Source organism: Mixophyes fleayi, chromosome 2 (assembly GCF_038048845.1).
Source record: "Mixophyes fleayi isolate aMixFle1 chromosome 2, aMixFle1.hap1, whole genome shotgun sequence".
Classification (NCBI taxonomy): domain Eukaryota; kingdom Metazoa; phylum Chordata; class Amphibia; order Anura; family Limnodynastidae; genus Mixophyes; species Mixophyes fleayi.
The window spans coordinates 64,702,885-64,728,651 of record NC_134403.1 but is presented as its reverse complement, the minus strand read 5'-3'; the positions used below and the strand labels follow the sequence as shown (position 1 = coordinate 64,728,651).

The 25,767-nt window shown below is 44.0% G+C and overlaps 1 protein-coding gene across 1 annotated transcript; it reads right to left on the bottom strand.

Annotated features, from left to right (window-relative positions):
- LOC142141050 (keratin, type II cytoskeletal 7-like) lies at positions 1 to 22,718 on the bottom strand. Its single transcript, XM_075199136.1, has 9 exons — positions 22,102 to 22,718; positions 21,555 to 21,766; positions 6,055 to 6,115; positions 5,498 to 5,593; positions 5,219 to 5,383; positions 4,961 to 5,086; positions 1,242 to 1,462; positions 958 to 992; positions 1 to 847 (listed from the first exon to the last, which is right to left on the bottom strand). The coding sequence occupies exons 1-9, from the start codon at positions 22,675 to 22,677 to the stop codon at positions 654 to 656; spliced, it is 1,686 nt and encodes a 561-aa protein (XP_075055237.1). The 5' UTR covers positions 22,678 to 22,718; the 3' UTR covers positions 1 to 653.
- Positions 22,719 to 25,767: the final 3,049 nt, after the last annotated feature.

The window sequence follows — 25,767 nt, the reverse complement described above, 5'->3', positions numbered from 1 at the left end:
GAAGTTTTCCCAATGCGGTTTCTTGTATAGACGCAGGTTCAAAATTTAGTAATATGAACAAGTTGATTTTTCAGAAAATATTTAGCTGCTTAGCAGTTTTCTTGGCATTGAAACTCGAATAGACTTTATGATATTTTCAAGGATGAATAATAGCACCATATATTTCTACTGATATACACAATAATGGAAATTCTCTCTGAAAACAAAACTATTAAATGTTCAATTTACCCTGAAATACTGTAAAATTGATTTATTTTGGGATCCATGTATACTAAGTGTTGACCAAAATGGCCTGCAAAGATTTTATATGACTGCTGTGCGAGGGCCACAATTCATCTTACAGCCACCAGCCAGTCATAAAGCCACTGGTGACGCTCAAGGAGAGCACAGATTTAAAAGGCAGTAATAGGAATAAAAGAAGGATATTGCAAAGATAAGTGTACTGCTTCCTGACAACCTCAGCAGTCAAACCTACCCCTAAATTGTTTTAGTAACATAGGAGAACAGGTATTTGGCACAACAAAATGCTTTTACTGAGGATTAGGGAAACACCAGCAATTAAATTTGGTGCCTCGGTTCTGTAGAAAAAATATTGAGTATATTGGGAGGCATGGATAGCACTGCTGGTGTCATTAAACAGGGAACATAACTGCTTAATAGTATTTCTGGCTGTTTCTGCTAGAAGATGTGGTTGTCATTAAGTAGGACTTCACACCACTGGATAATCCACCGCTGCTACCATAGTCGCTACCACCAAACCCAGAGCCTCCACCAGAAGTATAGATTGATCCTCCGTAGCTTCCATATCTACTTTCACCTCCAACTGAGGAACTGGAGTTAACCACAGCTGTAAACAAAGGAAAAGAGGTTAGGAATTCATGTAGATTATTCTAAGCCACCTTCCCATCTAACCACTGATACTGGATTGCGACAGTAGTGGCAAACAAGGATACTTACATACACTGACAGCATTAGCCCCTTCACCAGCCAGCCTGTAATAATAAAAAGAGAGGAAACACATGAAACATTTTATTGCAAGATCACTCCTATTCTTGACTGTATCATTGTATTTATTTAGCAAGATTTTGCTTGATTATTGAAGGGAAAAAATAATGCTATTAGATCTATATGTCTGCGAGTAGACAGAAAATAAAAGTAATCTTTTATTTCTTAAAAACATAATCAGACTGTAAAACATACAGTCTATGAAATTACCAAAGTACCCTTTCTTCTTGAACTACCTGCTCTCCTCTCCTTCCAGCAGCTTCCTGTATGTGGCAATCTCAATATCCAGAGCTAGTTTCACATTCATCAGTTCCTGGTATTCACGGAGTTGCTGAGCCATGTCCTGCTTGGCCTTCTGTAGAGCAGCTTTCAGCTTAGCTACTTTCTCCTGGGCATCTTTCAGTGCCAGTTCACCACGCTCTTCAGCCTCAGCAATCTGTGCTTCCAGCTTAGTACACTACATATGGCAAACAAATGGGAAATGGTTTATTATAAACTGCTTACACATTGCCATTGCAGTTTACACCTATAGTACAATTACTATTTGTATGTGTTCAAATGGGTTTTTCATCCAGTAAAAGCAAGTGCCAATTCCCATCTTATGGAAAAGACTACGTATTATTATTATTATTATTATTATATTATTAGTCTTTATTTATACGGTCCCACAAGGTTTCCGCAGCGCTGTACAGAATACAGACAGTGGATCATACAGGGTAGAACCATACAGAACACTGAACAAAAATACCAGGACTTCAAAAGCTACAAAAATAGCTTACACATTGAAGATGGAGCAGAAGACTAGTTAGAGAGACAGGAGGGAAGAGTTCCCTGCTTGTGTGAGCTTACATCTAAAAGGGAATCAATTGCAAGAGAGGCAAGTGGCGGAACAGGGGAAGAAAGAGGTAAGGAAGTCAGGCATGTAGAGCAGGTTAGGTGGATGGCTAGTAGGCTTTGAGGAAGAGGTGAGTTTTAAGTGCCCGTTTGAAGGTGCACAAATTAGGGACAGTCAGATGAAGCATGGGAGATCATTCCAGTGGAGGGAGGCAGCCCAGGAGAAATCTTGGATTCTGGAGTGGGATGAGGTGATCAGAGTGGAAGAGAGGCGACGGCCATTGGCCGAACCCAGGGAACCTGGTGGGGTGTGAGTATACAGGAGGCTGGAGATGTAAGGGGCAGTGGAGTGGGAGAGCCTTGTTGGTGAGGGTGAGGAGTTTGAAAAGGATTCTGTAGGGCAGTGGTTGGGGAACCGGGGTAAATTACTCCAAATGGGGTAAAAATAAATTTCCTGGGGGTAATGCTGCCGAGACACACCGCCGGCGGTCTTGTGATTTTTTTTTTCAATCACATGACCGCGCGGCGACTCCCAGCAGTCTCCTCTTCTCTCCCACTGATTGTCGGGTGGCCCGATGTCATTTTCAGTGAGGAACAGAGAGGAGCAGCGGCAGAAGAAAACAAGACAAGAAGAACAGAGAAGAAGAAAAAAGAAGAGAAAAAGTCAATAAAAAGTAAGTAAAATAACAGAGGCACATAGGGTGAGGGAAATAAGAGACGTGGAACAAAACTATGGAGGCACATAGGGTGAGGGAAGTAAGAGAATGGGGAACAAAACTATGGAATTCTAATAATTAATAATATATGATTTCCTTCCTTTCAAATCAAGGGGATAACATCGGCGTATCTAAATATATTTTGGGGTAAAAGGTAAAAAAGTTCCTTGACTCCTGCTGTAGGGGAAAGGAAGCTAGTGTAAGGTAAGGTAGAGAGGGTAGGCAGAAGAGTAGCGGAGAGAGAGGAAGATAAGTCTCACAGCAATGTGAAATATAGACCTGAAAGGAGCAAGGTGGGAAAGGGGGAGGCCAGTGAGGAGAAGGTTACACTAATCAAGATGGGAAATGATGAGTGCAAGGATAATGGTTTTAGTGGCATCCTGAGATTGCAAGGGACGAATACGAGCGATATTGAGGAGTTGGAAGTGACAGGATTGGGTGAAAGATTGAATGTGGGGGGCAAAGGAGAGGGAAAAGTCAAGGGTGACGCCCAGGCAGCGGAGTGGGGGAACAGATGACATGGTGATTTTGTGAACAGTGATAGAGAGATCAAGATGGGAAGAAGATCTAGAAGGAGGGAAGTCAATTAGCTCAGTTTGGCAAAGTTAATTGCCAAAGTGGGATAGGAGGGGGAGCAGAGGAGATGGTGGTCAGAGACTGGGAATGGTGAGTTAGCGAAATCAAAGAGATCACATAGATGAGAGAAAACAAGGTCAATGGAGTCACCAAGACAGTGGGTGGGGGAAGAGGTTCACTGAGTAAGACCAAAGGAGGAAGAAAGGGTGAGAATTTTGACAGAGGCAGGGTCAGTGGGGTTGTCAATTGGGATGTTAAAATGTCCTAGTATGATGGAGGGAAGGTCAGATGAAGGTAGTGGGGAAGCCAGGCTGCAAAATTGTCGAGAAGGAGGGAAGTGGGGCCAGGGGAGGGTAGATGACAGAGACACGGAGGTGGATGGAGGAGAAGAGACAGATGGAATGAACTTCAAGGGAGGAGAAAAAGAGTGAAGGCACAGTGGGAATAACCCAAAATTTACAATTAGGGGATAGGAGTAGGCCCACACCACCTCCTGGACGGTCATCCAGTCTGGTGGAGTAGGTGAAGGACAGGACCCCATGGGAGAGAGCAGCAGGAGAGGCAGTGTCAGAAGAGGTGAGTCAAGTTTCAGTGATAGCAAGAAGGTAAAGGGAGTTGGAGATGAAAAGGTCATGGATAGAGGGCAGTTTATTACAGATGGATCTGGCATTCCAGAGGGCACAGGAGAAAGGAAGGGAAGGAAGTGAGGAAAAGTGGATAAGATTGGCAGGGTTGCTGGAGCGTGGGGGAGGGTAGAAGTTGGGGCGGGGGAGTGGGCTGGGGGAGAGGATGGCTATAGGACATAAACGAGGAGGCATGATGGAAGACTGGAAGAGAGGAGCGTGGAGGGGAGGAAGAGATAAAGGGGCAGAAGACAGAGGAAGAGTATAGAAAGCAATAATAAGCAACTAGTAGTGAATCACACAAAAATGAACAAATGAGTATTGAAGATGCTAAGCTAACAGCAGCACACATCAAGCAGGTGAAATCAGCAGCCAGCGGATAGAAAATGTATTCGCTTGCATTACTTAAAAGTATCAGCTGATCATACTATGATTCATGCATTCACGCCCTGCTCTCAAACTAAATTTTTACAAAGAGGTCTAAACGGTAACTAATCCTAATGTATGTTGCTTTCTGTTGCTTACGAGCAGCATTAAATCACCTGTAGTTGCACCTGCTATAAAGTATTATAATAATTTAAGAAGCATCACAGAAGCATTGCCTTATCTTAGCATATTAGTACCTGCATCATGCTACATTAAGAAAGTATGAATAAAGATGACACTTTATATTTGAAGAGTTATTTGGAAAATATACACTTGTCTGGATACTGGCTCCAAAATTAAATTATCAGTGACAATGTAATACCACCAGACCAAATTTAATTTTCATTGAGATTATAGCACTTCTATGTGGCCATAAAAATGCATTTTTTTCCTTTCAGATTCTATGGCCTGATTCATTAAGGATCTTAAATAAAGAGGATTCTCATTTCAGTCTCCTGGACAAAACCGCGTTACATTGCAAGGGGTGCAAATGTGTGTTCTGTTTTGCACATAAGTTAAATACTGACTGTTTTTTCATGTAACACACAAATACTTGATAGCTTATTTGTACACTGAAATTTAAATTTGATATTTGTGTGCTACATGAAAAAACAGTCAGTATTTTACTTATATGCAAAACAGAACACACATTTGCACCCCTTGCAATGTAACATGGTTTTGTCCAGGAGACTGAAATGAGAATCCTCTTCGTTTAAGAACCTTAATGAATCAGGCCCCTAGTTATCTTTTGTCACTTGTGAAGATAGGGCAATACAGTACCTGTGTCTTCACATTTTCAATCTCAGCCTTTAGCCTCTGGACAGTACGGTTCAGCTCAGAGATTTCAGACTTTGTGGTGCGCAGATCATACCCATAACTCTCAGTGATGACCTGGAGCTCTTGGAACTTTAGAGGGAAAATCAAGGACACATTTAGAAATCTCCTAAGAGGCATATGCACATATATAATTGGAGAACTAATAAATTAAGCATTGTAAAAGCAAGGTCACAGCGTTCACAATGATTCTCACATGCTTACCTTGTTCTGGTAAACAGACTCTGCTTCAGCACGGCTCTTGTTGGCAATATCTTCATACTGAGCTTTAACTTCAGCAATGATCCTGTTCAGGTCCAAAGCTCTGTTGTTGTCCATGGATAGGACAACTGAGGTGTCTGAGACCTGTGCCTGCAGCTCACTCAGCTCCTGGAGAGAAACACAGATATCTGGTTTTAGTGCGCTAGCAGACACACTGCGGTTATAAACTCTGAATGTCTATATTGCTATAATAACATATTTAGTACAGAAACTACTACTTACAGCTTTATATAGTGCCCTCAGGAAGTTAATTTCATCTGTTAGACCATCAACCTTGCCTTCCAGCTCCACCTTGTTCATGTAGGCTGCGTCCACGTCCTGTAAAGACCAGAAGATTTTATCAAAATATACCAAATTCCACTGAGCTACAATGCTACGTAGTATGTATTAGGTATCCTTTTCAAAACTAGTGGCACCTAAGTTTTGACCACCAGCTACACGGGGCGTCTTCCTACTATTTATTCTCCCTTTTCCACACTACTTTAGTCTGCCTACGTTTTGTGCAGGAACATTTGGCAAAGCTATGTAAGCTTTTGTTTTTTGTTTTTTGTGGGATGTCATTTTAAACATTTTAAGTGTACAATTGAAGTAAGAATATTGTTTTCTTTATGTGCATTGTAATACTTATTTCTGGCAATCATGGGAGAGACAGTTCAGCTGCAACACATAGTAGATTAACATTTGCTTCATCCAGGGGCTGGGAGTGTTTTCTACATAGTAAATGGCCTGGCTGTTTTATTGTTATGCAAACAATCTGCTGTGCAGGTAAAAGAGCTCACCTTCTTCAGAACCACAAACTCATTCTCAGCTGCAGTACGCTTGTTGATTTCATCCTCATACCTGCAAAGATGAAATGCGAGGGTTATAGTACACTTAAACTGAATGAAAAAGAGAAGAATGACCATGTGATGCACTCAAATGGAAATAAAGAAAGTATGTTGTATTCAGATGTACTGAATTCTGTTAAATAAATCTTTATTGTTTATATTGTTAAAAAAATCTAGTAGCAAAATATTAAAAGTTGCAATTAGAACACCCACTGAAATGGATATAAATACTGTTAAAATAGACAATGATTAATTGTCTGGCCGCGACACTGCTCTGGATTGCTTATTACACTGATCTAATATACCATGGCTTAATGCCGTTAATAACACCTATATGTACTTATCATACCCCTTCAACAAATTAATATGTCATCCTCTTTGATACCATTTACACACCACCTAACTAATATAAAGGAGATGTGTTTGGCTGCTCATAAATAAGATTACACTGCTGGTCGTAAATAATAGTAACTTGCTAGGGCTGGTTGAATTCTTAAAATTATCCACTGAAATCTGCAGAGTCTTAGAATATAAATTTCTGCCCTATTATATTGTTATAAAGATTATTCCCCTTGATTCGGGTCCTTTTAATCTACTAACGCTGAGTCTCATATCCACATTCTAATATCATGATTGTAGACAGCTTAATATCTCAAAATCTCCACCCTCGGGACCGTTGATAGGATTAACCCACTGAGAGGCTGATAATTTGCCAACTTGAAATCTTATATGAGCCGGTGTGCCTCCCTATAACCTAAACAGCGCTAATATGCCCTAGCAATGTTCAGAGCAAAGCGACACAGCACATAGTTATATTAATCCTTCCTTAATTATTCAAACAGAGGACTTAAATTTAACAGAGATTGAAAGTGCCAGAGCAGCGATCGCGGCGTCCGCCAACGCGCGTTTCGCTGCTAGATTTTTTTAACGATATAAACAATAAATATTTATTTAACAGAATTCAGTACATCTGAATACAATATACTTTCTTTATTTCCATTTGAGTGCCCCACATGGTCATTCTTCTCTTTTTCTTTCAGTTTTGGTTGTACAATTATTACAATGATCGGGTGCACCCTTCCTCTGTTAACATTTCTTACTGTTGAAGTAAACTAAGACTTAAACATTAAGAGGAAGGTGAATGGATTGCCTGGTGCAGTCTTCTTTTTTGTAAATAAGAATCTGGTTATAGTACACTTGGCAGAGGCGTTGGGTACTATATAACAATGCTGGAAATTCCGACACTACTTACCTTACCTTAATTTTGGATTACACTGAAGATCTCTTTGCAACTCACTGGAAAGACAGGTAGCTTGAAATGCAGACTTCAGTAAATTGAGACAGATGAAGAACCCGGCAGGGTCCGATTAAGTCAGATTGAATGGGCACACTGTCAACTGAGCTGTTAAGGTACTAATTTAAGGAGGCTCCGCCTGTAGAATGTACATGGCTTAGTAAAGAACCTTTTACAGGCGGAGCCTCCTTAAATTAGTATCTTAAGAGCTCAGTTGACAGTGTGTACATTTAATCTGACTTAATCGGACGCTGCCAGGTTCTTTACCTGTCTTAATTTAATGAAGTCTGTGTTTCAAGCTAACTGTCTTTCCAGTGAGTCAGCGAAGAGGTCTTTGGTGTAATCCTGCCGGGGAAAGTAGTGTCGGGATTTCCAGCATCGTAAAAGTGAGTACCACCGTGGCAGGGAGAGTTTCCACTGTAAAACAAAAAACAAATGTAAAAAGAACTGCGGACTGCAGAACTAAAATACAGTTTATTATATTAAAAATTATATAAAAACTTCATATACGTATAATAGAAATAAAAAAATTTGAAAAGTTAATGATATGGTATAAAACATATATATTCAGTTTATATTTTGGTTTTTTTGCATTTTTGTTGTTGATATCTCTACTTGTTACTAGTCTTGGTGAAGCAGATAATAAAAATCCACAAAGAGTATTATGTAGTTACACTGTATAAAGTATAAGGAGCGATGGAGAAATGATTAAAGAATGCTCAACGTGGGTAAATATTGGAGATGCTCACTGGCCCCTGTGTTTTGGTTTTGGTTTTGGATCTGGATTACCCTCATGTTTTGGTTTTGGCTTTGGTTTTGCCAAACCGTCATTGCGTGTTTTGGTTTTGGTTTTGTTTGGTTTTGTTTTGCTATTTTGTCTAAAAATTAGGGATGTGCACCGGCGACTTTTGGTGTCTCGTGTTTTGTGTTTTGAATTCGGATTTTCTTGATGTTTTGGGTTCGGATTTGTTTCGCAAAACACCTGCCGAAAGCTTTTGGTTCGGATTTTTTTTTAAAAAAGCAAAAAAAGTAAAAAAATCAAGTTTTTGGGCTTATTTTCACTCCTACGCTATTATTAACCTCAATGACATTCAATAACAATCATTTCCACTAATTTACAGTGTATTCTGAACACCTCACAATATTGTTATTAGTCCAAAATGTTGCAACGAGGTATCTTTCTGGACTGCGTAGAGGAGTGGTCACCACAATATAATTTAAAAACCCTGAACTTGTATGAATCGCACCAGAAAATGTACCTGGACTGCGTAGAGGAGTGGTCACCACAATATAATTTAAAAACCCTGAACTTGTATGAATCGCACCAAAAAATGTACCTGGACTGCGTAGAGGAGTGGTCACCACAATATAATAAGAAAACCATCAACTGGTCTGAATCGCACCAAAAAATGTACCTGGACTGCGTAGAGGAGTGGTCCCCACAATATAATTAAAAAACCCTCCACGGGTCTGAATTCCAAAATAAAAAGTTTCTGGACTGCGTAGTGGGGTGGCACTGGTACACAATTTGATACCGGGGCCACAATATAATAAATACACCCTCAACTGGTCAGAATTCCACCAAACAAGTATCTGGACTGCGTAGTGGGGTGGCCCCGGTGACCAATTTGATACCGGGGCCACAATATAATAAATACACCCTCAACTGGTCAGAATTCCACCAAACAAGTATCTGGACTGCGTAGTGGGGTGGCCCCGGTACTAAATTTGATACTGGGGCTACAATATAATTAATACACCCTCAACTGGTCAGAATTCCACCAAACAAGTATCTGGACAGCGTAGTGGAGTGGCCCCGGTACTAAATTTGGTACCGGGGCCACAATACTTCCTCCAACTTCCAAGTGTAGTGTTTATAACATATTAACACTACACTAATTCTAGCACGTCAATACCTCTTGTTTTAAATAATGACAGGACATTTAACTTTTGATTTAATTTTTTGAATTTGTTGACATTTTCTTTTACTTTTTGAACATGGCAAACGACTGTTGAATGGTCACATAATGCCAAAAAAAGAGTTGCAAGATGGAATTGTCCTTGGGCCCTCCCACCCACCCTTATGTTGTTGAAATAGGACATGCACACTTTAACAAACCAATCATTTCAGCGACAGGGCCTACCAAACAACTGTGGCTGAAATGATTGGTTTCTTTGAGCCCCCACACCAAAAAAACAATTCATCTCTCCCTGTACAAACTAAACAGGCTCTACTGAGGAAAGATGTCGTCCTCATCCTCAACCTCTGATTCCTCTCCCCCTACAGTGTGTATTTCCTCCTCCTCACACATTATCAATTCGTCCCCGCTGGACTCCACAACCACAGGACCCTCTGTACTATCTGGAGGGCAGTGCTGTACTTCATTGAGGAATTGATTATTCATTTTTATAAACATCATTTTTTCAACGTTGTGAGGAAGCAACCTCCTTCGCCGCTCACTGACCAGGTTCCCCGCTGCACTAAAAACTCTTTCCGAGTACACACTGGAGGGGGGACAACTCAGGTAAAATAGAGCCAGTTTGTACACGGGCTTCCAAACTGCCTTTTTTTCCTGCCAGTAACAATATGGACTGTCTGACATGTCTACTTGGATGGTGTTAGCAAAGTAATCCTCCAACATTTTTTCAATTGTGACAGCATCCAATGCAGTGACAGTAGACATGTCTGCAATGGTTGGCAAGTCCTTCAGTCCGGACCAGATGTTATCAGCATCCCCGCCAGCGCCTCTTTTAGGAAAACTGAGCTTTTTCCTCGCAGCCATAGATGTGGAAGAAAATGAGGGTGGAGCTGTTGGCCTGTCACGGTCCTCTTCAGAGGACAATCTCTTGACCAGCAGGTCTTTGCACCGCTGTAGACTTGTGTCCGCCGGAAACAGAGACACAACATACGCTTTAAACCGAGGATCGTGCACGGTGTCCAGAATGTATTCCTCTGACTTTAAAAGAGTGACCACCCTCGGATCCTGGCAAAGCGTACGAAGGTCTACATCCACAAGAGCTAAATGCTTGGTGTAATCGCAATGGTTTACCAGCTCCTCCCTCACTTTCTCCAGCTGCTTCTGCAACAGCCTGATCAGGGGAATCACCTGACTCAAGCTGGCAGTGTCGGAACTGACTTCTCGTGTGGCAAGGTTAAACGGCTGGAGAACCTTGCACAACATGGAAATCAGTCTCCACTGTGCTTGACTCAGGCGCATCCCCACTCCTTTGCCTATGTCGTAGGTGACTGTGTAGGCCTGAATGGCTTTTTGCTGCTCCTCCATCCTCTGCAGCATATAGAGGGTGGAGTTCCAGCGCCTCACAACCACTTGTTTGAGGTGATGGCAGGGCAGGTTCATGGTTTTTTGATGTGCCTCTAGTCTGCGGTAGGCACTGGCTGAATGCCGAAAGTGTCCAGCAATTTTGCGCGCCACCGCAAGCATCTCCTGCACACCCCTGTCACTCTTGAGGTAATGCTGCACAACCAAATTAACGGGGTGGGCAAAACATGGGACGTGCTGGAAATTGCCCATATTTAATACCCGCACAATGTTACTGGCATTGTCTGACACCACAAATCCCCATGAGAGTCTAAGTGGGGTAAGCCACTGGGAGATAATTTCCCTCAGTTTCTCTAATATGTTGTCAGCGTTGTGCCTCTTATTAAATCCTGTAATACACAATGTTGCCTGCCTTTGCACAAGCAGCCATTTTGTAGATGCTGCTACTGATGCAGCTGTTGCTGTTGCTGCGGAAGGGGATGCATCTACCCATTGGGCTGTCACAGTCATATAGTCCTTCGTTTGACCAGAACCACTTGTCCACATGTCCGTGGTTAAGTGGACAGTGGGTACAACCGCATTTTTTAGAGCACTGAGGACACTTGATCGTACTTCTCTGTACATCTTTGGTATCGCCTGCCTAGTGAAGTGGAATCTTGACTGATTTGGTACCGGGGACACAATACCTCCATCAACCCTCTAAATCCCACTCCACTGATGGCGGACACCGGGCGCATGTCTAACACCAACATTGCAGTTACAGCCGCAGTTATATGCTTTGCAATAGGGTGACTACTATCGTATTTTGTGGTCATGGCAAACGACTGTTGGACGGTCAATTGTTTTATGAAAGACTTAGCGGTCTTACGACTTCCCCTCTGGGAAGATGACCGACTAACAGCAGCAACAGCAGCAGTGGCAGTAGTTGGCGTACCGCTGCAGAATTCCTGGAGGAAGTTGACGAGGAGGGTGTTGCTGGTGTGTATCCAACTGGACCACGGGATTTAGGTGTCCCTGTACCGATGACGGTCCTAGCCCCAGTTCCTGAACTAACCACTGAACTATGAAGGTTATTCAGGTGACGTATAAGGGAGGATGTCCCTAGGTGGGCAAAATCCTTACCCCTGCTTATTTGAGCTTTACATAAGCTACATATGGCCATACATTGGTTGTCCGGATTTGGATAAAAATAACTCCAGACCGAAGAGGTGCAATTTTTGGTCTTTTGACCAGGCATGGCGATGGGCTTTTTCATCCCATCGACATCAGCTGTTTCCCCCCTGGTGCCTCATTTACAATAACCACATCACCATCCTCATCATCAAGTTCCTCCACAGCGCCAGCTACATCATCAATAGCCTCCTCCCGAGCCACCTCTTCCCGTACAGTGATGGGAAGGTCAGGCTTGACAACCACCAACACCCTTGGACTCGCCTTGGGGATTTGTGATAATTTCTCTTTAGAAGGCAGAGTTGTTTGCTGTTTTGTTGCTGACAGCATAACTCTCTTCAATTTTTTGTAGGGGGGGGAGGAGGGCTAAGATCCTTGGGTGAAGCTGAACCACTAGTCATGAACACGGGCCAGGGCCTAAGCCGTTCCTTGCCACTCCGTGTCGTAAATGGCATATTGGCAACTTTACGTTTCTCCGCAGATGATTTTAAGTTTCTATTTTTGCTACTTTTTCTTAACTTGGGCTTTTTGGATTTTACATGCCCTGTACTAGGAGATTGGGCATCGGGCTTGGAAGACGACGTTGATGGCATTTCATCGTCTTTGTCATGACTAGTGGCAGCAGCTTGGATGGCTTTGCGCTGTTCCTTCATCCTCTGCAGCATGTACAGGGTGGAAATCCACCTAGTTACCACCTCCTGCTTAAGTTGGTGGCAGGGCAAGTTAAACTGCTCTTGGAGCTGCTGCAATCTCCTACATGCTGTGGCCGAATGCCTGAAATGGCCTGAAATCTAACGGGCCACCGAAAGCATCTCCTGCACCTCACAGTTAGTTCGTAGGAAGCTCTGCACCACCAAGTTGATGGTGTGAGCAAAACAGGGAATGTGCTGGAAATCACCCAGCTGTAATGCTCGCACTATATTGTTGGCGTTATCAGAAATGACATATCCTGGGGAGAGTCCAAGTGGTATAAGCCATGTATCAATCACATCTCTTAGTTTGCGTAACAAATTGTCAGCTGTATGCCTGTTAGTAAAGCCGGTGATACAAAGAGTGGCCTGCCTGTGACAAATGTTACGTAGTGGTGCACATGCTGCTGCTGTTCCTGCTGGTAAAGGTGTATGACCAACCCAGTTGGCTGTCACAGTCATATAGTCTTTGGTTTGACCACTTCCACTTGTCCAAATATCTGTGGTTAAGTGGACAGTGGGCAGAATGGCATTTTTCAGCGCAATCTCTACATTTGTACACACTTTTTGGTATAGTTGTGGAATAGCTTTACGGGAAAAATGGTGTCGCAATGGAATTCTGTAACGCGGACACAAAACCTCAATTAACTGTGAAAAACCAGCTGCGTTTATTGTGGATATTGGATGCAGATCTAACACTAACATGGCAGCCATGGCGTCTGTGATTCGCTTGGCGACTGGGTGACTGCTGTCATATTTGCTTCCCCTAGCAAATGATTGTTTCACAGTTGATTGTTAAAATGTAGGACTGCTCTTTTTCTTGGCCTTCCTCTGGGCTGACGATTCACCCCCAGCAGCAGCAAAAGCAGCAGCAGTGGGACTAACGCTTTCTTCAGAGGAATCAATAATAGTGCAGGAGTCATCCAGCCTTAATAAGTGGGATGCAGGGCTAACTCCGAGCGCTACTGAGGATATTGATGAGGATGGTGTGCTGGGTGTATTTTGTATTTTGATGTCGGTGAGCGGAGGGTCCTAGCTGATGATCGAGTGCTTGTAATTTTTTTGGAAGAACTTTCAGCTTTTCCCAACACTTTGCCATGAACTCTCGTCAAATGGCGTAACATAGACGAGGTTCCAAGATGGTTAAGGTCCCTCCCTCGACTGACTGTGGCTTGACATATACTACAAATGGCTATACAGTTGTTGTCTGGATTGGGGTAGAAATAAATCCAAACATAAGAAGTGAATTTTTTGGTTTTATGCCCAGGCATGACAATGGCCTTTTTCTTGTCACGTGCCAGAACTGCTGCCACTGGTGCAGGACTGACATAAACAACCTCATCCTCATCAACATCCTCATTAGCGCCCTCGTCGCCTCCACAAATCTCCCCCTCATCCTCTTCTATTTCCAAAGTGGCATCCTCAATTTGTGTATCCCCGGCTACACTCGGGCTGTTCAGGCACACTTCAGCAGAACTACTGAAAGGGTCCCTCTTTATGGGTACACTAACAAAATGCTCACAATTAGACATCCCACTGTTAGATGGACTCTCCACAGGGTGTCAGGATCTGACTGCAAGCTTATGCATTACATGCTGCTTTGCCTGGCAGCTCCTGCCTTTGTCCTTATTATTGTATTGCAGCAGTACCTCTGATTACCAGAGGTGCTGCTATTGTGCCTTTCTTGTTTGCTTTAGGGGTTAACTTGTTCACTAATTATTCCATGCACCTGGGTGTGTTCTCATTTCCCTTTATATACCTGTCACTCCCAGCACACATGGCTGGTTATCGTTGTCATATCCTGTTGTTACACCCTGTGGTTTTTCATCTGTGAACCTGGTACTTTCATGTGCATCTCCCTGTACTTGCTGCCTGGAATCTTTCCACACCTCCCGTTTACCTGCAACTGTGTATACCTGGTAATTTCTACAAGACCATTATTACATCATCTGTTCAGTCTCTTCAGCAATAAACTTGTATGTTTTTCACCTTATTCATGGCTCCTCAGCTGTATCTCTACATTGATTCGTGACAGTATAACCAGCCTAAAGAAAAAACAGCTTAGGAGTCGTGTGGAGGATATTTTCTGGGATCTTTTTCTGCAATTCTTTTTTCATTTGTTTTTTGCAACATGTCTGTTTCACCAATCTTGGAATTGCCACTGCTACAAACTTTACAGATGGACATTATCTTGCTACATTCTCAGCTTGCTAGATTTTCCGCTTTACTTGTGGACCCTCTCAGGAGACTGTCTGATTATGTCTCTTCTAATGCAGAAGCTGCTGGTCTGTCTCAATCCACATTTACTGCTGCTGAACCTGTGCAAACAGTACCTCTTAATGGTGTCTCCTGTTCCGAGGTGCCAGCCTCTGTCTCCTGTTCCGAGGTGCCAGCCTCTGTCTCCTGTTCCGAGGTGCCAGCCTCTGTCTCCTGTTCCGAGGTGCCAGCCTCTGCCTCCTGTTCCGAGGTGCCAGCCTCTGCCTCCTGTTCCGAGGTGCCAGCCTCTGCCTCCTGTTCCGAGGTGCCAGCCTCTGCCTCCAGCTCTGAGGTGTCATCATTTGCCTCCAGCTTGGAGTCTGCTGCCACTGTGTCCGGTCCTGAGTCTGCTGCCACTGTGTCCGGTCCTGAGTCTGCTGCCACTGTGTCCGGTCCTGAGTCTGCTGCCACTGTGTTCGGTCCTGAGTCTGCTGCCACTGTGTCCGGTCCTGAGTCTGCTGCCGCTCCCTCTGCACCCGAGTCTTCTGCCACCGTGCTGCCTGGTCCTGAGTCTCCTGCCACCCTGCTTCCTGGTCCTGAGTCTCTCGCCACCGCGCTACCCAGTTCCGAGTCTTCAGCCGCTGTCTCCAGTTCCGAGTATTCAGCCGCTGTCTCCAGTTCCGAGTCTTCAGCCGCTGTCTCCAGTTCCGAGTCTTCAGCCGCTGTCTCTCTTCCTGAGCTACAGCCTGCTCCAGAGGGGGCGCTGCCCTTAAAGCCTGCTCCAGAGGGGGCGCTGCCCTTAAAGCCTGCTCCAGAAGAGTTGCCTGTCTATGCGGTTCAGCCCAAGTTGCCTGTCTATGCGGTTCAGCCTGAGTTGCCTGTCTATGCGGTTCAGCCCGAGTTGCCTGTCTATGTGGTTCAGCCCGAGTTGCCTGTCTATGCGGTTCAGCCCGAGTTGCCTGTCCATGCGGTTTAGCCCGAGTTGCCTGACCATGCGGTTCAGCCCGAGTTGCCTGTCCATGCGGTTCAGCCCGAGTTGCCTGTCCATGCGGTTCAGCCCGAGTTGCCTGTCCATGCGGTTCAGCCCGAGTTGCCTGTCCATGCGGTTCAACCCGAGTTGCCACTTGGTGCTGTCTGCTTTGAGGCTTCTCACAGCGCTGTCTGCCCCGTGGCTTCTCACAGTGCTGCCTGCCCCGTGGCTTCTCACAGTGCTGCCTGCCCCGTGGCTTCTCACAGTGCTGCTTGCCCTGTGGCTTCTCACAGTGCCGTCTGCCACGAGGCTTCTCACAGTGCCGTCTGCCACGAGGCTTCTCACAGTGCCGTCTGCCACGAGGCTTCTCACAGTGCCGTCTGCCCCGAGGCTTCTCACAGTGCTGTCTGCCCCGAGGCTTCTCACAGTGCTGTCTGCCCCGAGGCTTCTCACAGTACTGTCCCCGCGAAGCCTGCCGCCCCGCTCGGGCCTGCTGCCAAGCCTGCCGCCCCGTCCGGGCCAGCTGCCAAACCTGCCGCCTAGTCCAGGTCAGCTGCCAAGTCCAAGTCATCCTTTGCTGAGAGTGCCAAGTCTGAGCCGTTGCCTTTCTTTGAGGGGCACATTTCCCAACTTGGTGCCCTTTTGAGATTTGCTGTGTCTTATATTCCCTCCCTACCTGAGCTTGTTAACAACCCTAAGAGACAGGTACTGTTCCTAATTTCATATTTTAGAGGGGAAGCTTTGGAATGGGCAAACCCACTTATTGAAACGGATCATTCCATCCTATCGGACTTACAACTGTTTGTTGAGGCAGTAATCAAAAAGTTTTCTCCAACCCCTGCAGTGCCATCTTGTGGGTCACCTGTGCTTTCGGCAACACTACCCAGCACTACAGTCTGAGAACTACCTTTGTGCTCCACCCTGTTGGCTCAGGTCTCAACTCCGAGGAAGTCCCGTAAGAGAGGAGGACGTAAGAAGAGAGGTGCTTCTGCAGTGCTTGAATTGACAACTGGCATGGTCTCTTTTGCGTTTCCGCCCATGGACGAGGACTTTTCTGCCAGGCCCCCTATTGTGGACTATGATTCCGATGAATTTAGACATTTCTGGTAATCGGGCGTCTGAAATCCGCCCTAAGGGGGGGGTACTGTCAGGATCTGCCTGCAAGCTTATGCATTACATGCTGCTTTGCCTGGCAGCTCCTGCCTTTGTCCTTACTATTGTATTGCAGCAGTACCTCTGATTACCAGAGGTGCTGCTATTGTGCCTTTCTTGTTTGCTTTAGGGGTTAACTTGTTCACTAATTATTCCATGCACATGGGTGTGTTCTCATTTCCCTTTATATACCTGTCACTCCCAGCACACATGGCTGGTTATCGTTGTCATATCCTGTTGTTACACCCTGTGGTTTCTTCCTCCTGCTTGCTCCTGTGATTATGCTGCATTAGGATCTCAACATACATTCTGCTGAACTGTTTTCATCTGTGAACCTGGTACTTTCATGTGCATCTCCCTGTACTTGCTGCCTGGAATCTTTCCACACCTCCCGTTTACCTGCAACTGTGTATACCTGGTATCTTGTACAAGACCATTATTACATCATCTGTTCAGTCTCTTCAGCAATAAACTTGTATGTTTTTCACCTTATTCTTTGCTCCTCAGCTGTATCTCTACATTGATTCGTGACACAGGGATTGGTGTCATTTGTGATTCATAGCAAATATTATCCTCTAATGCCTTACTGTTATCTTGCAGCTCGGCTTTGACGTGTAACAATAGTTGTGCACCACTTGTAGGCTCGGTAACATTTTTTGATCTGCCACTAATAGACAAAGGTGAAGGCCTCATTCTCTCTTTGCCACTGCGTGTGTAGAATGGCATGTTGGCAATTTTTTTTTTTATCGGCTCTTAACTTTTCCTCAGTTCCTTAGTTAGTGTTTTTTTTACAGATTTCAAAAGACTGTGTAGTTTTACATCGCCTTTCCCAGATGACGTACTGGGAACACTACCATCAGGACTGGTGACAGAACCTGGTTGGTCTCATAATGGATTCAAAGCAGTACACATATCAGCAGAATGAGCAAAGCACTTGTAGTGCTACAAATTGTTTTAGATACTGCTGACAAACAGGACTTTTGACAGCCAGAAATATTAATGCAAAAGAACACCCCAAAAGCACTTGGGAGTGCTAAATATTTTATTTGTAGTCTGCTGACAAATAGGACTTTTGACAGCCAGAAATATTAATGCAAAAGAATGGGGTACACCCCAAAAGCATTTGGGAGAGCTAAATATTTTTGTTGACACTGCAGACAAACAGGACTTTTGACAGCCAGAAATATTAATGCAAAAGAATGGGGACACCCCAAAAGCACTTGGGAGTGCTAAATATTTTTTTTAGACACTGCAAACAAACAGGACTTTTGACAGCCAGAAATATTAATGCTAAAGAATGGGGACTCCCCAAAGCACTTGGAGTGCCAAATATTGAAAAAAAAAAAGACTCCTCTATCCCCCTCTCTTCTCTATTAATTGTTATCAGAATTGTAATCAGAATTGTTAGCAGAATTGTATTCTCTGTCCCTGCTCTAATCAGCCTGTGACTACACCCTGCTCTCTCCCTCTGTCAAATGCTCGGCTCGGTACTCGGATAGGCAAAGTTCGGGTGGGTTCGGTTCTCGGGGAACCGAGCCCGCCCATCTCTAGTAAATATGAATATCCCCAGGTCCCGGATCCTACCCAGCTTTGTGGGGAAAGAACAGTTGTCTTACTGGACCTCTAGAAGACGGCACCCGCAATCTATTATTATTGTTATTATTATCATTTATTTGTTAGGCGCCACAAGGTATCCGCAGCGCCACACACAGTACTAACCAGGGCCATCTTAACAACATTATGGACCCCCGGGCAAAGCAGTGCACCGGGGCCCCTAGATATAGATGTATACAGATACAGATATAGATATAGATATAAAGAGATAGAGATAGATAGATGTACTTGCTCAGTGACCGTTGAAGGTTTTTTTTTTCCAGGTTTTTTTCTTTTGCAGGATTATTTATTCTCATTAAGAGCCGTGCCTATGGGGCCCCCTTGCCCGTGGGACCCCTGGGCAGCTGCCCATCATGCCCAATGGAAAAGATGGCCCTGGTACTAACAGTAGACTATACAGGGTGAAACCATACAGAACAATGAACAAAAAGTACCAATACTTCAGAAACTCCGGCTAGTCATATGCAGTAAAGACGGAGCGGAAGAACAGGTATGGAGACAGGAGGGGAGGGGGCCCTGCTCATACGAGCTTACATCCTAAGGGAGGGTAAACAGACCAGGCAGGGCCGTCTTTCTCATTGGGCATGATGGGCAGGTGCCCGGGGGCCCAAGGGGAAAGGGGGCCCTGGCAAGTCTGCTGTAAAAGGTGACGATCCGGCTCACTCCCTGGTCTTCTCTTCCGTGATGCGCTCGCAGTGAATGTCGGGTGTGATGACGTCATCACGCCCGACATTCACTGCCAGCACAGCATGGAGGAGCATAGCGACGAAGTACAGAAGAGGATTCGACGCAACGCGATTGAAAGGTAAGTTAAGAGGGGGATTTGAAAAAGAAAAAGTGACTAATTTTATATATAAATATATATATTCACTTTTTTTTCCCCCACACACACACATACACTAATGGTACAGAAAATCATGTATAAGGTCATATAAAGATAAATTCCATATATATATAATCTTTTTTTTTTTTTTATACTTCTATATTTATATATAGGGGCGCCGGTGCACTGCTGTGCCCGGGGGCCCATACTGTTGTTAAGGTGGCCCTGAGAGATTTGTACATATATTTAGTATAAACACAGTCTGTGTTTCATTTGTAAACACAGTACAGCTAGCAATATGTATGAAAATAACAGATGCTGATTAACATTCTCAGATGAATCAATACTCAATAACTTAGCAATACAATAAGTATTATGTACTAGTTTTCAAATTTTGGAAAGTGTCACTATCATATCTGTTGTGAAATTCTTATTAATTTAATACTAAATATGACTTCACTAATTGTAATATTTCTATTTAAGAGTTAGATGTTCTAAATGACCAAAAATAGTCAGATGTCAACATTGCCTAAGGTGGCGGTTCCCAAAGTGTGCGCCGCGGCTCCCAGGGGTGCCACGGCGCTGTCACAGGGGTGCCGCTGGAAAGCCAGAAAAAAACAAAACAAAACATAAACTTACCAATCCGCGCGGCGCCGGAACCCAGCATCCTCTCCTCCTCTCTCACGCAGCTATAGTGACAAGCTGCGTGAGAAAGATGGAGAATGCTGGGTCCCAGTGCCGCGCAGATTGGTAAGTTTATGTTTTGTTCGGTTTTTTTCTGGCTGGCCACGGCAGAGGGGACAGAATGAGAGGGAACGTGACAGAGGCCAAAGGAGGGGACAGCGTGACAAGAGGGCAGAGGAGAGGGGGCAGCGTGACAGAGGCCAGAGGAGGGGGACAGAGGCCAGAGGAGGGGACAGCGTGACAAGAGGGCAGAGGAGAGGGGACATCGTGACAGGCCAGAGGAGGGGACAGCGTGACAAGAGGGCAGAGGAGAGGGGACAGCGTGACAGAGGCCAGAGGAGGGGGCGAGAGGCCAGAGGAGGGGACAGCGTGACAGAGGGCAGAGGAGAGGGTACAGTGTGACAGAGGCCAGAGAAGGGGACAGCAGGACAAGAGGGCAGAGGAGAGGGGACAGCGTGACAGAGGGCAGAGGAGAGGGGACAGCGTGAGAGGGGGCAGAGTGACTGGATGCAGAGGGGGCAGTGTGTCTGGATGCAGAGGGGGCATTTTTGCATACAACTAAATAAGTATTTCTGTCCTGACCTAAATACTTATTACATTTTTTTGACCCAACTACTTCTAAAACAGGACTACTCAGTAATTATTTTGGAGGGGTGCCTTGAAAAAATTATGGAGAACTGCAAAAGTTTGGGAAGCACTGGCCTAAGGGACCAAAAAACAGCAGAGGGCATTTTCATCCGCCCAGAAAAGACAGAGCTTATTGCATATTGTAATTGATTTATTTTTGGAACATTGTATAATACTGTGATCCTTTATGTACATTTGTGAGCTGTTTTTTATTGTGCAAATGGTATCAAAACTTCCCTTTGCTGACTATCAGTGGAGAGTTCAGTATTGAAACTCCGTACCAACATGTTGGCTGCGCTGCGTAATTCAATCTTAAAATAATGTTTCAGAAAATAAATATATTCTTTTTTTTTGTAAGAAATTGGATCGGACAATCAATTATTTTTCCACTTTAATAAGTGCTTGCGCTAGATGGCTGAAAGTGTAATCTGACAAGTATGTATAGTTCTAAGAGTAAATAAAAAGTTACGTATTTCAGGTACATATATATGGGTTTAAAGGTAGATATGTGTGCGTGTTCCTGTGCACTTTTGGATAATGTACTGGATGAAAGTAGACAATAATGATTAAATTGATATGATCTTCTTTGTGTCTGTGCCCAATTATTAATTCTGGACTGGACATTTAGATTTAACTTGATAAAGATTACCTACTAATTGACTTTCCTGCAAGTGACACACTCCAGGTTTACCTACTTTGTTTAGTTCCTCTCTTCTTGGCCAGCAAACCCTCCCCTTTTTCCACTTTCTCTAGTCCGATAAGGGTGTAGCAGTAGCCATAGAGAAAACCTTTGTAATACTTTAGTTACAGTAACTTATGAACTGTCTGACCAAACTATTTACAAATTCAGATTCTACTTTGATACATTTGTGAATTTACATTTAAATGTACTGCAAACAAATTAAACCCTTCTCTCACACACTTTCTTTCATAGCCTGATTTTAGGACTTACTTGTTCTTGAAGTCTTCTACCAGGTCCTGCATGTTCCTAAGCTCTCCGTCCAGTCTGCCTTTATCATTGATCAGGCTGTCCAGCTGCCTCCTCAGGTTGGCAATGTAAGCTTCAAACAGGGGTCCAATGTTGCTGGTCTTGGATGACTTCTGGTTTTGCAGAAGATCCCATTTTGTCTCCAAAACCTTGTTTTGCTGTTCCAGGAACCTTACCTGTTACCAAAAAGATGCCCAGTAGAAAATGTAAATGCAATCGTTACTGTCTACAGATTTAACATATCACCTGCATGGGCGCACTACACATATATATATATATATATATATATATATATATATATATATATATATATATATATATATAATCACTGTAGTAACTTTTCTCCACTGTGGCGAGAGGTAGCTTATATATTTTTATGCCCGTGACTTTAAGAGACAACAAACGATTTTGTCACTCAACATACACAAGGTATTTTAGTTGAGCATTAGTGTAATAACAACATTACTAATAGAACCATCATGATAATATTGTGATGTTAAAATACACTTACCTTGTCAATGAAAGAAGCAAACTTGTTGTTTAAAGTCTTGATCTGCTCCCTCTCCTCCTTCCTTACAACTTGGATGTTGGGATCAATCTGCAGGTTAAGGGGTGCCAGCAGGCTTTGGTTAACGGTCACCTCAAGTTTCTGAGGCGCAGAAAACATGCAAGCTCTCTGGCCACCTCCAAAGCCACCTCCAAAGCCACCTCCAAAGCCACCTCCAAAACCACCTCCAAAGCCACCTCCAAAACCACCTCCATAGCCACCTCCAAAACCACCTCCAAAACCACCTCCACAACCACCTCCATAGCCACCTCCAAAACCACCTCCAAAACCTCCACCATATCCAGCCCCAGCTCCACCTCCATTACTTGGGCAAACAATAAAGCAATTTGGGTTGGGTTGACAACGTAAGACACTCTTCTTCACTGAGCCCAAATTGGACAAGCTGGAGCTGCTAAATCCTCCTGACCTTCCAAACCCTGCACCAGCTCCCCTGGATGTATGGGTCTGGCTGATTCTCAATGAGCTAACACCCCCCTGGGGGATAGCAGAGCGAGCGCTGAAGCTTTTATTGTAAGACATTGTGTCAAGTCAAATAGAGAAGATAAGAGAAGTTGGTGCTGCAGGTCAGCTAGAAAGATCCAGTGTATTTGGCAGTTGATTACCTTTTTATGTTGGTTTGTCAGAGGGGGGTAGGGGCACAGCTAGGTGTGGCTGGCTGCCATCCATATTCAGTTACCTGCAGCTAAATCCCCACCTCCTGCATGTCTCCTCCCTTTGACCACTCCAGCAATTTTTCATGTGATCTGGATGCACAGATTAACATAATAATAAATACCCTGTACATAATGTATGTACACTTGGATGTCATCTTTCACTATTGCTTGATACCATACATACAGTGCAGAGCAGAGTTATAAAGTAACTTTTTATATGTAAGATAACTGCAGTTCTCTGCAAGTTTTCCCTCGAACAATAAGGAAATTAAAGATACATATATTTGCATAGTTCAGAACTTTATTCACACTATGACTCATATTTAGATAAGGATAAAGCATTTACAACTGAAAGATTAAAACAATACTATCAAATGATTTTAATTTGCAACTCAAAGTCCATTGAAATTTTCATTTCAATACAAAAAGTGGCTGACAGAAGGACCACAGTCCTAAAAGTAGCTGATTAATGTTCCCTTTGTTATTGTCAGGCGCCGCTCGGCGGCCGCCCGCCCGTCCATACAAGAACGTCTGGTTGCCTAGCAACCAGACGCGTCATTTCCCCTTCCGCCCGGCCGGCCAGCCCAGACCCAGAAGCGTCCCCGTTGCTAGGCAACGGGACGCTGCAGGAAGAGAGCGCTACGGCGCTGCCTAATGACTAGCGCTACGGCGCTACAGCTATTACAGCACCACTAGTGCTGAGGGCATTGGTTAGCAGCCCTATTTAAGTCCCTCTGACCTCACCTCCTGTGCCAGAGTTTCAGGTCCTTTCCTGTCCTCCAGCGTTCCAGTGTTCCTGTGTCTATCTGTTTCCTGACCCTTGCCTTCCTCCAGTTTATTGCCGTTTGCCTGTGACCATTGTGACCCGGATTGGCTTGACTACCCCTTTGGATCTCCCTTTGTACCTCGCTGTCAGAACGTTATCGACCCGGCTTGACTCACACCCCGTTTGAATTCTCCTTGTGTACCTGCATTACCCGCATCATTGCTGAACCCGCCTGTCTGATATCCCTCTCGTGCTTCGCTATCTGACTCGTGGAAGGACCGCGACCTGCGTGTTTCCTGCGGCCAAGTCCATACCTCCTTGCGGGGGTCCCTGGTGAACACCAGGGGCACGTTAGACTCCGCGCCTTCCTCCGAGTAGTGCCAACGATAGCAGGTACGCTATACTAGTCGTGACAGTTATTTAGCCATTAAAAGGTTTCACACTCATGCAACCTTAGTTTTTACACTTTTTTTTTGTTTAAATCCAGTATTTTTATTGAAATTTTTTAAGATATAAACATATTAAACAACAAAAAGAAAAGAAAAACAATCGCATACATATCGGAATTAAATGACGTAATTTACAAGATTACATTAAAGCATAATAATAATAAATGTGCTATATTCATTCAGGATCATACATCGTAAATGCTTATACATAAGTATGTTACACATGCAGGGTTTATTACATGGACTCAGATACTTATTATAAAAACTGCGGTAGCCATAAATTTAAGTAGATAGAGCATCTGTACTAGATGACATAGGATAGAATGGAGACTCTAACCATCTGTACCATATATTCTCAAATTCCTTCAGAGCCTGTCTGCTAATATAAACAAATCTCTCGTGCCTTATGGTGGTATTGACCAGTGCCTTCCAATTTTTAACCGTGGGACTCGTCGGGGCCAACCACAGCCTCGCTATACAGACCTTAGCCAACATCAATAACTGTGAAATGTACATTTTTGTCAGTTTATTAACTTTCCCCTTCAATCGGAGCCCAAAGAGACAAGTGGCCGGTGAACTAAGAGACACTTCAATTCCAATAACCTGAATACATCTCCTGATCCTTCGCCAGAAGATTTGTATACATGAACACTCCCATAGAAGGTGCCAAAAGTTAGCATTGATCAAATTGCATTTCGGACAGTTAGGTGGTAGCATCCGGGCGAAATTTTGCCAATCTAATAGGGGTAAAGTAGGCCCTGTGTAAGATAAACACCTGTATTTGTTGAAATTTTAATGATGAAGTATAACCTTTAGTACTGTCTGTAACCATTTCCCACTCCTTGTCTGATAAAGGGCCAATATCTATTTCCCACTGATTCCTCAAATTATCCAAATCATCTGCAGTGGATTCATACAGAAGACATGAATACATTCGAGAGATCAGACCTCTATAACCCAAGGCCTGTAATTGTTTCCTCAGTGAATCCACCCCAAACACCAAAGTCTCCCCTTTAAATTGTGTGTTTAGGGCGTGTCGTAACTGAAGGTAAGAATAAAACATTGTTCTGGGTACAGAGAATTCCCCAACCAACTGTTCGAAGGATTTAAGTACATTTGTATCATAAAGCTGACCTACCGACACCACACCCAACCGAGACCACTCCCTGGCCCTCTTCACTGTATTCTACTTCTCAAATTTATTTGCCCCCCAGATAGGAGTATATGGATCAATGTCAGTTTGTTTCATTATTTTATTACAGATTGTCCAAATCTTAACTGCCTGAATCAGGAGCGGAGGAGCCCGCATACCAAGCCGCCCCGCCAGCAGTGACTGTAAGGGAGTGTGATTAGAATTAAATTGGTGTACCAACACCCAATGTAGCTCATGGTAATCGGGGTCCGAAACCCATGCCCTAAGGTGGACCAATTGAGAGGCAAAATAATATAATTTCAAGTTAGGAAGTGCAAATCCACCAGAAGATCTGGATCTATACAGCGAGCTGAGCTTGACCTTAGCCCTTCCCCCTCTCCAAACCAATGAAATCAAATAGCTATCAATGCATCGGAAAATGGAGGGTGGAATATATACAGGTGACTGCTGGAGTATATATAAAAACTTTGGCTGCACCATCATCTTAATTAAATTTATCCTACCGGAGACAGAAAGTGGGAGCTTCTTCCATACATGAGTTTTTTCTTTAATGTATTTGATATGGGGCCGCAAATTAAGTTCTACATA

Coding starts and splice junctions, on each gene's coding strand:
- LOC142141050 (XM_075199136.1), bottom strand. CDS start 22,677: ATGTCTTACAATAAAAGCTTCAGCGCTCGCTCTGCTATCCCCCAGGGG. Junction 6,116..21,554: donor GTAGAAGACTTCAAGAACAA/GTAAGTCCTAAA, acceptor TCATCTTTGCAG/GTATGAGGATGAAATCAACA. Junction 5,384..5,497: donor TGAGGGCACTATATAAAGCT/GTAAGTAGTAGT, acceptor GTTTCTCTCCAG/GAGCTGAGTGAGCTGCAGGC.